Below are 14,359 nucleotides of genomic sequence, written 5' to 3'. Positions count from 1 at the left end.
CAATAGGGATGTAGTTATAGGTGGAAGGAAAATTAGGGTGTTGCTTCTCAATTAAGGATTCTGTCCCTTCAGTCCTCAAATTTCTAGCATTCCAGAGAGTGAGACATTGAGACTTGTTCACATCTAGAACGCTTATATCTTCTGTGTCCACATTTCTTTGGTAACTTTGTCTGCCCCTTTTCTTTGGATGCCTAAACTGTCTTTCTAATTGGTTAACTGATGTTTGAAGTCACTATAGTGCTTGAAAAATGGAAGGGAAATTTCATTTGTAAGGGGAAATTTTGTATTGAGGGAGACAATGTCCTCATTTTGTCCTCCTTCCCTATTACACCCTGCACAAGTCTTCTTCCAACTCTATCAATTTTCATCTCTAAAATTTCAATAAGCAGAACTTTCAGTGTGGGTTCCTAAAGTCAAACTCCTCAAAGGCCGGCCAACAGGCAGTAGACAACCAGTCCTATCAATTTGCTCTATTGGGAACTAGGATGGCCAACGAAGACCGCCATTAATGATGGGCAGAAATAACTCTGCTATTTCTCTTTCCTTCCTAAGCACTGTGCTAGCTGAGGGTGGGATGAGAACCACAGAAGAAAACAACATCTGTGATTTTAGTGAACAATCTTTGCTGGAGCTGAATCTGAAAAGGAGAGAGAGAAAGCTGACTTTGCTTGCTGCAGAAAATTCTGAGGTACTAAAGGTTGCCTTAGAATTTGATGTGGAAAGAGAATCTGTTGCAGGGTTACCTCTTCAGATGAAGACTAGGCAAAATGTTTTCCATGGGTGCATATTGCCCCAAAGGTGTTTTTATTGTGCATTTCACCAATGGTCCTCCTTTTAAATGATCCCCCCCCTTGACTAAAATGATCAATAGCATATCAGAAGGTTCCAGAGGATAAAAATAGGCATGTTCAACCCATTTCTCCCTAGCAACACTTTCTGAACCTTCTCTCTCTCTCTCTCTCTTTCTCTCTCTCAGTCTCTCCCTTTCTTTTTCTTTTTTCTTGCAAAACAAGTGTCCAAAACACACTGCAGGAATAATCTTGGTTCAATACTAGGGAATTCTGGGACTTGTAGTTTATTGTGGCACCAGAACTCTCTGACAAAGAAGGCTAAATACCCCCCCCCCCAACTAGAGTTCCCAGAATTCCCTAGCTTTGAACCAGGGCAGTTAAAGCAGTCTCAAACTGGATTATTTCTGCAGTGTGTTGTGGAATGGAAGTGACCATCTGATCTATTTTGGCTTTCAAATAATAATAATAATAATAATAATAATAATAATAATAATAATAATAATAGTTTATAGCTCGCCCAATCACAAGAAATTCGGGTGGGTTACAGCAATAAAAATACAGAGAATATAATAAAATAAAATACAATAAAATAAGATAAAAGAGAGTGACATAAGTCACAGAATTTACAGCTAGTCCTGATGGAACTGGGATTGTCTTTTTCACTCCCTCCCAGGTCTGATTATGACAGAAGGTACCGAGGGAGAATTATTCTTCTTGAGGCAGGAATTTTATTTTAATTAATTTTAATTTAATTCTTCTCATTAAATTTAAGAGAAGAATTGGTGGACAGAGCGACGTAAGTCACACTAAACAGTGAGAGGAACTAGGTAGGGAAGGCCTGCTGGAAGAGATCCGTCTTAAGAGCCTTCTTAAAGGCTGTAAGAGTAGAAATGTGGAATGTGGGTCTCCGTCAGTAGGTCATTCCATAGCTTTGGAGAAGCGGTGGAGAAGGCCCTCTGGGTAACTGAAGTTAGTCTAGATTTTTTTGGCTGAAGTAGATTCTTTCCCGAGGATCTTAGAGTGCGGGACAGAGAGTACAGAAGAAGGTGTTCCCTTAAGTATTCTGGACCCAAGCCAAGAAGGGCTTTAAAGGTAATCACCAACACCTTGTACCTTGCCCAGAAACTAATTGGCAGCCAGTGCAGGGATTTCAAAACCATTGTTATGTGATCATTACGAGAAGTACCTGTAATTAATCTGGCTAGCATATTTTGTACAAGTTGAAGTTTCCAAACTTGGCACGAGGGTAGCCCCACATAGAGCACATTACAGAAGTCCAATCAAGAGGTGACCAGCACATGTACTACTGTTTCATGGTCTCCTGGTTCCAGGAAGGGGCGCAGCTGATAACAAGTGCTCCTGACTGTCGCATCCACCTGAGCTGTCAGGTGCAGGGATGAGTCGTGGAGCACCCCCAAGCTGCTGATAGAGGGGAAGTGTGACCCATCCAGACCTGGCTGACATAACTCCATACCTGGGCTCGGGTTTCCTATAACAAGTACCTCCGTCTTACCTGGATTCAGCTTGAGCAGGTTTTCCCTCATCCAGTCCATTACCACCCCAAGACAGGCATTCAGAGGGGAGATGCCATCCTTAGTCACTGCATCAGTCAGAGACATAGAGAAATATATTTGGGTGTCATCACCGTACTGATAACACCCCGGCCCATGTCTCCGGATGATCTTGCCCAGCGGCTTCATGTAAATGTTAAACAGAATGGGAGACAGGATGGCGCCCTGGGGGACACCAGATTTTAGCTCTCTTTTAGAAGAGCTGTCTCCCAGCGCCACCATCTGGAATCTGCCTGATAGGTAGGACCACAACCACTGTAAAACAGTGCCTCCGATACCCAACTCTCTCAGGCGTTCCAGAAGGAGTTTGACCCATGTGGGCCAAAATCAGGTCAGGGAAGGTGTAAAGGGGAATTAAATGACTACTTCTCTCCCCTAGGGACTTGGGATTATTTGCCGCTGTTAGTTAAAAAAAAATTCCCATGATTTTTTTTGGGGGGTGGATGGGGATTGACCCTAGGGTCATTTATGGGTGATGTGCCCTCACAGTTACTCTTCCTTGCTGTAAATCCTCATCTTATGCTCAGACTACATGTATGTGTATATGAGAAAGCCCTGTACATTGCAGAAACGTGCTGATGAAAGTAAGGATAAATTCTGGACCCCTCCAACATGGGATGCACATATGGAACAATGTGTGTGTATGTGTGATATTATATATTTCATTTTTTCTCATAGTCAAGTTCTTAATATCAACTTCTTGCCATCTTGTTTAGGAAGAAATTAGCAAATTATTCAAAAAGAAGAGGAGGAGGAGGAGGAGGAGGAGGATCAAATAAAATTCTCTACCTTCTGACTACTATGAAGTTGAGAATGTTATATTAAGACCTTGGAAAAATTACAGCATCCTTCAACCATCAAGAAATTCTTTGTCAGAAGTATCCCCCCGCCCCCCGGCAACAAATGCTGGTGATTTCTGTCACTGCTATTCAGTTGTTAATGATGAGGAAGGAAGGAAGGAAAGAAGGAAGGAAGGAAGGAAGGAAGGAAGGAAGGAAAGAAAGAAAGAAAGAAAGAAAGAAAGAAAGAAAGAAAGAAAGGGTCCTGCTCAGGCCTTGAAATCTCAAGACTAATCCATTTGTAATGTGATCTCCTCCCTTTCTTGCTGCCTTCCGCTTTCTCCTGCATTATGTATATATTTTTTCCCAGGGAGTCATGTTGACTCATGATGTGTCCAAAGTATGATGGCCTCAGTAGAGTGATTTTGACTTCTAGGGAGAATTCAAGCTTGATTTGCTTTAGGTCCAATTTATATGTCTTTTTGCCAGTCAACAGTCTCTCCACACCACATTTCAAATGAGTTCATTCTCTTCCTGTCAGCTTTTTTTTCCCTTTCACTCTCCACTTTTTGCAACCATACATAAAAACCAGAAACCCCATGACAGTTACAAATACTTTCAGTTACACACCAGTAACAAAATTCCCACATGAATAAAGCTCCTGCAGATTTTTCAGCCCTCAGTGGAAGATGAAGTGGGGGTGCTGATGCCATAGTGTTTACATGTAAAAGATGTCTTTCTTGGCTTTTATTGCCAAGAAAGTCTTGGTCCAAAAGGGGATCTCCATGTACATTGTTTAAGGCATTGTTGTTGTAATCATTGTTGTTGTAATCCCACCTCGATCCCCAGGAAGAGGCAGGAGAATCATCATCATCATCATCATCATCATCATCATCATCATCATCATCATCATCTCTCTAGCAGCCTTTGTCCAAAAACATTAAAGTGGTAGGGAAACCTAGACAGGCCTGACGTACAACATGGAAAAGTTAGGCATTGGTGGCCATGCTTGCTGGTGGGTTCTGAGAGTTGTAGTCCAAAAAGCTAGCTTTTCTATGTTTGGGTCTAAAGAAATCAAGAACAGGAGCAAGTTGACAAAGGCTCTTTTTGGACATTCAAACTCTATGTAGACACGCAAAAAGGAGTAGTACACTAGCCACAATTCTTTCTCAATAGAGCCTCCATGGAGGTTCTTCTTATGACGCAGAACACTGACATTTCAGCATTTTGAGTCATGTGGAAAATGACAATGGATATAGGATGTTCTCCTCTTTAGAAAGTTAACTTCCATGTATAGAAAGTGGTGGAAATGTGCATGTTTATTTTACCTGGATTCAAATGCTTAAATAGAGCTTTGAAAATGGACTAATGAAAAGGAAAGCTGTGTACAGATCTCACAGAGTGAAAGGCAGAAGTGGCTATATATGCGAAAGGAATATGGCGGGGATAACAATGTAAGAATCTCTCACTCTCAGTTACGTTCTACCTAATAGTAAATTGTTGCCATTTTCTGCCCACGTTGAAATTTGTACAATTTGACACATTCCCTCATTTTCTTAGTTCTTATCCTGATAGAATGTTTATGCAATTTTTTTCCTATTACAGATATTTTTAACCTTCCACATTTTAAAATATGTGTGTTGTTTTCTGCACAGCTAATCATCCCAACTAGAGCAGATTCACGGAAACAACTAAATGGTAAACCAACATGTATGTAAATTCCATTGATTCAATGGGTTGACCAATTTTATTTAGACCATTTGCCCTAAGTAAATTCCCTCAGTAAATTCCCTACTAGCCTTATAAAAATGTCAATCCTTGAGAACATATGTATATTTTTCTAACAAGAAGTCATGTGTAAAAATTCATCAAGACAGTTGAGCCCAAATTCTGTCCAGACCTGGCAGTGAAAGATATTGCTGTTATTTTTGCTAAAACATACAGAAATGTAATATTAAAATGGAATTAAACTATCAATAACATTGAAAACATTTAAAAATATACATGCAAAATGTACAAAAATGCTGAAAAATGGGACTGTTATGAAGAGTAAAACACCTTGTTAAATGTCTTTTCTTTTAAAAAATCAGTTCTCAAAAGCCTATCAGAATTTTAAAAAATAGAACAAAACAAAACAAAATCTTTGCCTGCTGGAATTTATTATTATTATTATTATTATTATTATTATTATTCAGAATAATAATTTCTAGCCTCACTAGAAAGGGAATTCCAGAGTCTAGAGTAACCAAATGTTCCTGGGAAGATCCTGGAACAGAGAGAAGGGTGTCTCTTGGAGGTCTTGGGGCCTGGGCGAATCAATATGGGAAGATATTGTTTGTCTGATTGTTAGGTCTTAAGCCATACAAGGATTTATAGGTCATGAACAACACTTTTAATTGTGTCCAGAGTCATAATGCCTTTTACTCAGGTAAAATATAAGGCAAAAGAGGGGTGTGTGTGTTCAAAACAGATAAACCAAATGGTTGCATGGAGTAAGCGTGGCAGGTGAAACTAAGTGCTAGCCTTCTTGTACAAATGACTTCTGTATCAAATGTCTGACCATCATCTAGTGAGTCCGCATCTTCAGAAAAAGAGAAAAGAGGATTGTGATTGCCTATCTCATGGGCCAGACCTAAGTGAGATATTCACAAAAGCCAGGAGTATGCATCATCAGTCACTACAGAATGGCTGATTAGTTTCTCTCTGCAATCCCTGGAACTTATTCAACATCCATTCTACTCTATTGTTAAAAGCGACACGATCGCTTAAATGCCTCATCAAGTTTATTTGAGCTGAGAGGTGCCATAATCATGTATGTTGTAAAGGGAGAAGTGATTGGCTTATAGTTCAATGGATTCTCTCCGCATTGCATTTTGGGATTCATACATTTTTCATTCCTGTATCCAAAAGTCTGGTGAAGACTTTCCTGAAGGAGTTCCCGAATGCTTTGGCTGAGTCACCAGCAATGGGGGCTACTAAACCTTTCCATCAATAACTTTAGCATGCCGTTGTCCTTGGGCAGTTTCCATTTATGTCGGTTTTGGAGTAGCCTGCCTGTCCTTCTCTGCCAAGGCTGGGTGATTCATCCATGGATCTTCATCGCTGCTTACTGCTTTCTTTGCTCCACTGCATGTTGTCAATGCATAGACATTCTACTTGGAACTGACATTTACTATCTTTTCATTTTAAGACTTCTGTTTCATTATGGAAGAACAGTAGATCTATGGGCATGTTTTTTGGCAAATTTTAAACAGTCACTCCTGACTCCATTCAGATTTAAGTTTTTTTTAAGTGTAGAGTAATGGAATTAACTGTATTATTTCTAAACACCTAATAAAAACAAAAGCAGGGTGGGCAACTGCAGAGGTTCTGGACAATCCTCCAGGTACTGCACAGATTGCCAAAAATGCCAAGTGTGGAAAAAGAGAAGTTTGGTGTGTGCACTGTTCACTGCTTTGAAGAGCTTTTTCACACTACATAGAATCGTAGAGTTGGAAGAGACCACAAAGGCCATCCAGTCCAACCCCCTGCCATGCAGGAACTCTCAATCAAAGCATACCCAATAGATAGCCATTCAGCCCCTGTTTAAAGACCTACAAGGCGACTCCACTACACTCCGAGGAAGGAGTGTGTTTCACTGTCGAACAGCCCTTACTGTCAGGAAGTTCCTCCTAATGTTGAGCTAGAATCTCTTTTTCTGTAGCTTGAATGCATTGGTCCATGTCTTAGTTTCTGGAGCGGCAGAAAACAAGTTTGCTCCCTCCTCAATTTGACATCCCTTCAAATATTTAAACAGGGCCATCATATCACCTTTTAACCTTCTCTTCTTCAGGCTAAACATACCCAGCTCCCTAAGTCCTTCCTCATAGGGCATGGTTTCAATTTATAGCTATATGATTCTCCTTAATTGCCATAGTGGTATCCTATGGAATGCTAGGATTTGTACTTTGATTAAAGGCACTAGACCTCTCTGCCTGATAATTCTAAACACTTCTCCCTAAACAGCAAATCCCATGATTCCAAAGAATCGAACCATGGCAATTAAAGTGGAATCATAGCACTATGGTTGAAAATGTAATTACAACTGCAGTTGTATTCATGTACACAATGTATTCCTGAAGAAGCTGTTTTCCTATTCTTCTAGCCATAAAAAGGATTAGGAGGGCTGTAGGATTAAAAAAAAACCAAACAGATTTAGGGGGCTGCATGCACCCCAGGGCTGCGGCTTTGTCTTGCACTCCAGCAATATGATAAGTGGCCATGATTTCTTTTAAAACACTGGGATTGCATCTTTGGTATGCATAGACAACACATATATGCTTACTAATATTTATAACACTGGTTACTCATTTTGCTAAGCAAATGAGTAGACCAAAAATACAGGTGATTGTGAAGCCTAAAACATTAGTGGTAGGTGGAGTAGGGGTTCATTTTCACTGCTCTTACTTGGATACCAAAATCATTACCTGCCCTGGCTCAATGTTATGGAATTCTGGGAACTGTAGTTTTGTGAGACATTTAGCCTTCTTTGTCCGAGAGCTCTGGTGCCACATTAAACTAGAATTCCCAGGATTCCCTAGCCCTGCTAGGGCAGGTAAAATGGTCTCAAACTGGATAGTTTCCGCAATGTGTTTTGAACCAATGGCAATTAAAGTGGAATCATAGCACTGTAATTGTACAGTGTGAATGGGTCAGCATGTTTCCTTCTGATGAACCTATCAACAGTTCCAGAAGTCTAAGGCTCAATATGCTGAAGTCATTAGAAGTCAGTATTTCTCCTGGAAATACCACAGAAGGAAAGAAACATGTTAGTACAATAAATACTCCTTATTGAAGGTGCAGTACTTTTGAACTGATGAAGTTATCCCTAATGATTAAAAAGTTTATTAATTACCTGGGTAAGAACTGTCTTACAATATACTAAGTCTTAAAATTCTGCAATTGTTGATGTGTTTAACAGAAGGAAAGAAATATATGAGAGTAATCAGGTTCTTTATTACTACTGCTACTACTACATATCTACTTTTCTATCAAGTCTCTCATTTCTACAGCTGCTCCTTGAAAGACTTACCTCCAGAATTTGGATGCCTTAAAACATTGTTGACTAAAGGTCTTTTCAATAATCTCCTACAAACATAGTTACAGAAGGAGCATATTCTTCTATAAAATTTGCAGTTACTGTATATGTGAACTGTTTCTTTACAGCTATACATTGTGTTTACATTGTTAAATATGTTACAACTGGTTGCATTCTACATTTGTTAATAAAGACATGACAATTTCCTATAAAAGTAACCAAACAAAGTAATAGGAGGCTACCTGATTGCTAATTTCATTAATATCACAGTCTGTACATATTGTATATTGTGATGGCAATATAGTTTCTAATTTTTCTGCAAAGTATGTCTCTCAATAGGTTTTAGATTATTTAACATGGCTGGTGTTATTTCATTCTTATCTCCACAAAATATCTAATCTCTTGGGAAATTGTTTGAGCTCTTTCCCCACGTATCCAGGATGAAAATGAAGTACAGATCTACAGCTGGACATTTCATGGCACAGCTAGAGGAAGCTGCAACTTGCAAGCACACTGGGAAACAATATATTTGATTCAATCTAATGTAAAATCTAATGTAGGTCAAGATTTTTAAGCTGCGGCTATTGCATTCATTCCATTATTTTAAAATAACAATAATAAGACAGTTAATGTTAATATTTTACTGAGTTCTCAAACTAGGAAGCTCAAGTTGTCCCACTGCCCACCCTGAAAAATGAATAAACCATGGTGCACTGGGGCCACCCAAGAAAAAAAAGGGAGAGCCTAGTCTTCTACCTACACTATAATAGAGATATGTTTTGGCCTACAACTCCTCCTTGTCAAAGTTCATGGACGTTGTTGTCCAATGCATCTGGAGGGCACTTGTTTGTTTGTGCTACACTGTACAACTCCATCTTTATGGAGTGTATGAATTAACATGCTGGCAAGTAGTTGTTTACTAAACAATTTGTTCCTCTTATACTTACAAGCTGGAAAACATTATCCAACAGCTTTTAGATTTGACTGAAATTGGCACAACATGGATATTAAACATACTAGCTGAACCCTGGTGACGCAGTGGTTAAAGGCCTGTATTGCAGCCACTCACTCACAAGCCACAAGGTTGTGAGTTCTGTCACAGGGTTGACTCAGCCTGGCATCCTTCTGAGGTTACTAAAATGAGTACCCAGCTTGTTGTGAGCAATTAGCTTAAACATTGCAAACCCCATAGGGAGTGTTGAAGTGCACTGATAAGCAGTATAGAAATGTCCTTGCTATTGCTACATGGAAAGAATTAGTGAGAAGGTACCACCTGCTCACAGCCATAATCCAAAACAGATATGGGGTTCAACAATCATTCCAATGGAAGAGCGTTTCTGGCAGGCCAAAGGTCTTCATATACACAGCTATCTCTGTGTGAAAATGGAACACACTAGGGTTTCTACTTTGCTTACTAATATACAGTCTTGATCACACACACACATCTGAGGGTGGTAGAAAGCTTTTCTAATATAACATTCCTTTCTGTTTTTCCAGAGATGCAATTACTGTTGTCTAGAAACTCTATTACTATGTTGACAAAACATTAGTATTATAAAATGATGCCATTGGATAACTCATCAGTCCCCTGGCAATTCTTTCATGCAGATTAGTGCCTCTGAAGATCTCTTCTGATTCCTTCAGATGTCTTTGAGACCAGATGCATCTCAAACATGAAAGAGATATGCTTCAGGTAACTCCAGCAGAAAAAAGTAGATGCATCCATAGTGGCATGTAGATGCATATAGAAGCCCCACAGTATACACTCTGGGAAAGAATTGTGTCTAGTAGTATAAGGAAAGTGATCCAGTTTTGCTTCTCTTGCAACACTTTGCATCCATCTGTGATGCAAATAAGTGTCCTATCCATTTCTACTAGTGGAAAATCCAATCTACTTGCTCAGGCAGACCAACTGACAGCCCAGTTTGACCATTTTAACTACCATATGGAGACTTTCAGTGAGATTACAAATTATGTCTGTATCATCCCAGCAAGGTTAGAGCAATGTGAGTGCTTGACATAGAGCAGACATATTATCAATCATGTAGCCCTACAGCTCAAGGAAGAAACAAGCAACACAAATAATAATGGGATAAGCAACACAAATCAACTACATACAGCTCCCAGTTAAATGAATAAACATCCCCAATGTTCATAGGCATCTCTTCTGACAACTCTTACTATGTTAGGGTACATCAATAATTTCCCTTTGTAACTGCACTCAGGCAAGGAGGTGAACACAAAACCATGTCAGGCTAAGACAAATCATTATTTACATCATTCAGTCAGGAGGAACAGATGGCCATGCTGAGAGATCCTGACATCACTTTTCTCCTTCAAATAGTTGGAATATCAAGCATTAGAAAGGAAAACATTTCACATGCAAACATATTTCTCCTAATTATGACAGAAAAAACTATAATTTATTTTATACATGCATGTGGTAAGTGCTACTCAAAGTAGGGGTCTGTGGACTGGTGCTGGTCCGTGACAAGTTTCCAGAAAAGAAAGAGACGATTGTAGTTAATAGCCACAAATATGCCACTAGTCCCTGCGTGTTTTTTTAATTGCCAGTCTCCTACATCAGATAGCCCCAGAAATATAGTGGTTGATCTTGCACAGGTGATGAACTAAACTGAAGGATATTGTTACTACTGAGTAATCTCAATTGGCTTTCTTTGGAGTATATCAGACCGGCTTTTTTTTTTTTTTGGGGGGGGGGGGGTTAATGACAGGAGAAGGATGGGAGTGAAGCACCATGCTCCTGTCCTTATTGCGTGATCACACAAAGATTATCAGACACAGGGGGTTTATACTGTGATTATCCCATAAATGAAGAGGAATTGTCTCATCACTTCAGTATTAGTAGGTTATCCCATTATTAAGAAATAGAGGTAAATGATGGGACAGTTCCATTTCACTGACAAGACAATCATGGGATAATTGCAATATCTTCTGATAATCTTTGTGCAATTGTGCGATAAGGATGGGAGCATTGCACTTTGCTCCCATCCTTCTTCTGTCATTACCACCAGCCCCCAATCTGATAATCTCCTTTGTGAGTTAGGAGGTTTGTGCTGTAAACTTTCTAGGTACTTATACAATGAACGCAATGGATAAATTCTAGTTATGGGTATATTTTAAAAAGAGAGAGGAGAAGAAATAGGCAGCTGCCTGGGACATCCCTGTGTTTGCCATAATTTTTGACAAGGCAGCATATGGCAGAGATTTCCTTTCTAAGCACTGGTTTTCTGCTACATAGTTCCACAGCTTCGAATAGGAACAGCCAGAGTGATGATGTAGCAAGAAGAGGTGTTACCGGTAAGAGGAGGCACATTTCAGTATCTGCAATGGCATTCATTAAAAATCAACTTGGGCTGGTTTCAAGACAGATCAAAACAGTAGACTCAGTGGGGCCACTAAGACTTTTAAAGGCATTACTGTTGGCTCAGTGTAGGAAAACAAAAGCATATGGCATGAGGGAAGCAGGCAAAGACAATGCCAGCTGGATTGTCTCTTCTCCTGCCACAGGGCCATTGAACAGCAGCAGAAAGATGCTGAGCTCCTGGCTGAGCAGAGCTGGTTGTTTGGTTGTTTTCAGTTTTAAGGGTGTGGTTCTTGGTCAGTTTGAGTTATGAAGTTGAAAGGGAAGATATAAATCTACAAAATAAATCAATCAATAGCTATTGCAAGGTCCTCATTTTCCAGTAAAATTTCCAGAATTTCCCTATTTTGTTAAGCTATCAGTTAGACTCACAATGTTAAGCTATCAGTTAGACTCACAATCTGCTTCACATCTTGAATAATGCTATCCAGACCCTCTTATTTTTTTTTATGGGGCATTATTTTTATTACATAGCAGGGGTCCTGTGGACAGCACTCCTATTTGGGAACCATCACCCAGCCTTTAGAATTCATCTTTGCCAAAGACAGTCCCAAACCCCAGGGATATGTGTGTTGACCAACAGGCTTTTGTGCCTGAAGTTATCAGTCCCTGCCTAGCAGTACCATTGCTTATGGGGACCACAGTCGCCATGGCTGAGCTTGTCAATGAAGCATGGCGTTCTCTGCATTGAAGATGGGAAGTCATTTGCAGCCCTTCGTATAAACAGTTCGGCTTTGCAGCAATGAGAACTGCCCAGAAAACAAGAGAGCTACCAGTTGCATACTAAATGGGAAGGGAGCTTGCTTTGGGTTCTTGCAGACATTTAGAGTGTCTAGGGCTGCATGCGCAGTGCAGAAAGAATCTGATTTGAGACCACTTGAAGTGCCATGATGCGATGCTATGGAATTCTGGGAAGTGGAGTTTGTTGCGGCACTGCCGCAACAAACTCCACTTCCCAGAATTCCATAGCATTACACCATGGCACTTCAAGTGGTCTCAAACCAAATGTTTTCTGCACTGCGCACACAGCCCTATTGAAAAGCATTGGGGAAACAGGTCGCTGTCCGCGGTGCTGAAACTCCTCTGCGAAACGCGGCGACCGGCAGGTGGCGCTGTCCCACATTAACAAAGGCCAGCCAAACTCTCCCCAAAACTGAGAGTCACCCCTAAAACAAGGCATCTATTTCGACAAAGGAAAAACAAGAACCCACTATACTATACTTCCAATCGGATCCCCCTTCTTTCGCTTGGATCCCCTCCATTCCTGAACACACACACCACTCCGCAAAAGCCTCCCTCAAGGCCCCAGGCCTTAAGCCACACTCACCATGTTGACTTCGGACACCATGTCAATGCTGGCGATCTCGATCCTCATCCCCACGTCGACCGGAGAGCCTGGAAAGAGGGGTTTGGCATTGGGTTACCAAAATGCCCAACATGTCCAAATAAATGGGAAGCCCTTGCTCCTGGATCTGGCAAGATTTCTCAGGACTGCTGCTGGGTGCCTTCAAAGTCTGGCCACCCTGGGCTGCTTTTCTTGGCCAGCTTGGTCTAGAGGAGTTCTGAGGCTGAGAGAGTGTGACTCGCCCGAGGTCAGCTGGGACTCAGCTGGGACTTGAACCCTGGTCTCCAGGTGTGGAAAAAATATCCCCTTGTGTGCCTTTTCAGGCTCTCCCCCCCCTCCAAAAAAATTGGGTGAAATCTGGACTCAACCCACAGTTAAGGGAACGCACGGGAAACAAATCCAAGGAAAACAAAAGGCGGGATGAGTGTTGAGAGAGAGAGAGAGAGAGAGAGAAGGAAAGAGAAGAGGACAAGGAGGGTGAGAAGGGAATCCTAACTTAGGATCTAGGGAGGCAGACTGACACATAAACCTCCACTCTCCCCCAAGGCCATGTGATATCCCCCCCTCCCCTGAGGATTTAATGTGAGAGACTCACCTCCAAAATCCGGCCGGAGGCGAATGTCGTAGCCCTTGAGGAGCCGGTCCACCGTCTCCTTGACGTAGGACATGTTGCTGGGCTCAGTCAGGCTGAAGAGGAAGGGAAGGAAGGAAGGAAGGGAAGGAGGCAGAGGAGAAAGGAGGCTGAGAGGGACCCCAGAAGCCAAGCCAGAGCCCTCCCAGCCCCCTGGTCCCCCCTCCTCTGCCATCCTCCCCCCTTAGCTTACCTCTTGGCTCCGCAGAGCCAGGCTGCCATCAGGACCCGCAGCCCCACTGCCCACATGCCTCCTCCTTCTGTCCTCTGCCAGCCTCCTCTCCTCCCTCCCTCCCTCCCGACCCAGGGCCCAAGGAAGGAAGGAAGGAAGGAAGGAAGGAGGACACACTGCCCAGCCACGGGCGCCCAGGGCCAAAGCAGGCAGACGCGCATGCGCCCAGCCAAGCCAGCCAGCCAGCCACCTGGGCCAGAAAGAGAGAGGGCTGCAGCCAGGCGTCCTCCTGGCTCCATGCACCTGGCCTCCACCTCCTGGCCTTTCCTGCAGGGGGCGCCCCAAAGGGTCCTCCCAGGTTGGAGCAGGAACAAGGAGGGGGGCTTGGGCTTCCTATGGCTGCGTTTGATCTGGCTTTTACTGTCATGCCTCCAGGCTATGGCATTCTGGGAATGGTAGTTGGCTGTGGCACCAGAGCTTCGCTACTATTCCCAGTATGGATGCAGAAATCGAGGGCTTTGAGCTTTTCTTTAGTCATCTCATCCATTTTTCTGGAATGTCCTCCATTTTGAGCAGGACTAGGAGACATAGATTGGCCCTGCTAGGAG

At 41.9% G+C, this 14,359-nt stretch overlaps 1 protein-coding gene across 1 annotated transcript in view; it reads right to left on the bottom strand.

Moving 5' to 3' along the window:
* Positions 1 to 13,830, bottom strand: part of LOC149312702 (gamma-aminobutyric acid receptor subunit beta-1-like) — a 117,138-nt gene extending 103,308 nt beyond the window's left edge. Inside the window, exons 1-3 of the mRNA XM_089526962.1 lie at positions 13,773 to 13,830; positions 13,544 to 13,635; positions 12,931 to 12,998 (exon numbers count right to left, since the gene is read on the bottom strand). Coding sequence (XP_089383088.1) covers positions 12,931 to 12,998; positions 13,544 to 13,635; positions 13,773 to 13,828 — 216 coding nt within the window. The 5' untranslated portion in view covers positions 13,829 to 13,830. The remainder of the gene's footprint in view (positions 1 to 12,930; positions 12,999 to 13,543; positions 13,636 to 13,772) is intronic.
* Between the last annotated feature and the right edge of the window lie 529 nt (positions 13,831 to 14,359).

The sequence above is a fragment of the Sceloporus occidentalis genome, unplaced genomic scaffold (genome assembly GCF_023333645.1).
Source record: "Sceloporus occidentalis isolate IW3139 unplaced genomic scaffold, rSceOcc1.0.p SCAF_5, whole genome shotgun sequence".
Classification (NCBI taxonomy): domain Eukaryota; kingdom Metazoa; phylum Chordata; class Lepidosauria; order Squamata; family Phrynosomatidae; genus Sceloporus; species Sceloporus occidentalis.
Note: the sequence above shows the minus strand (reverse complement) of the source record. Positions and strands in the feature narration are given on the sequence as shown.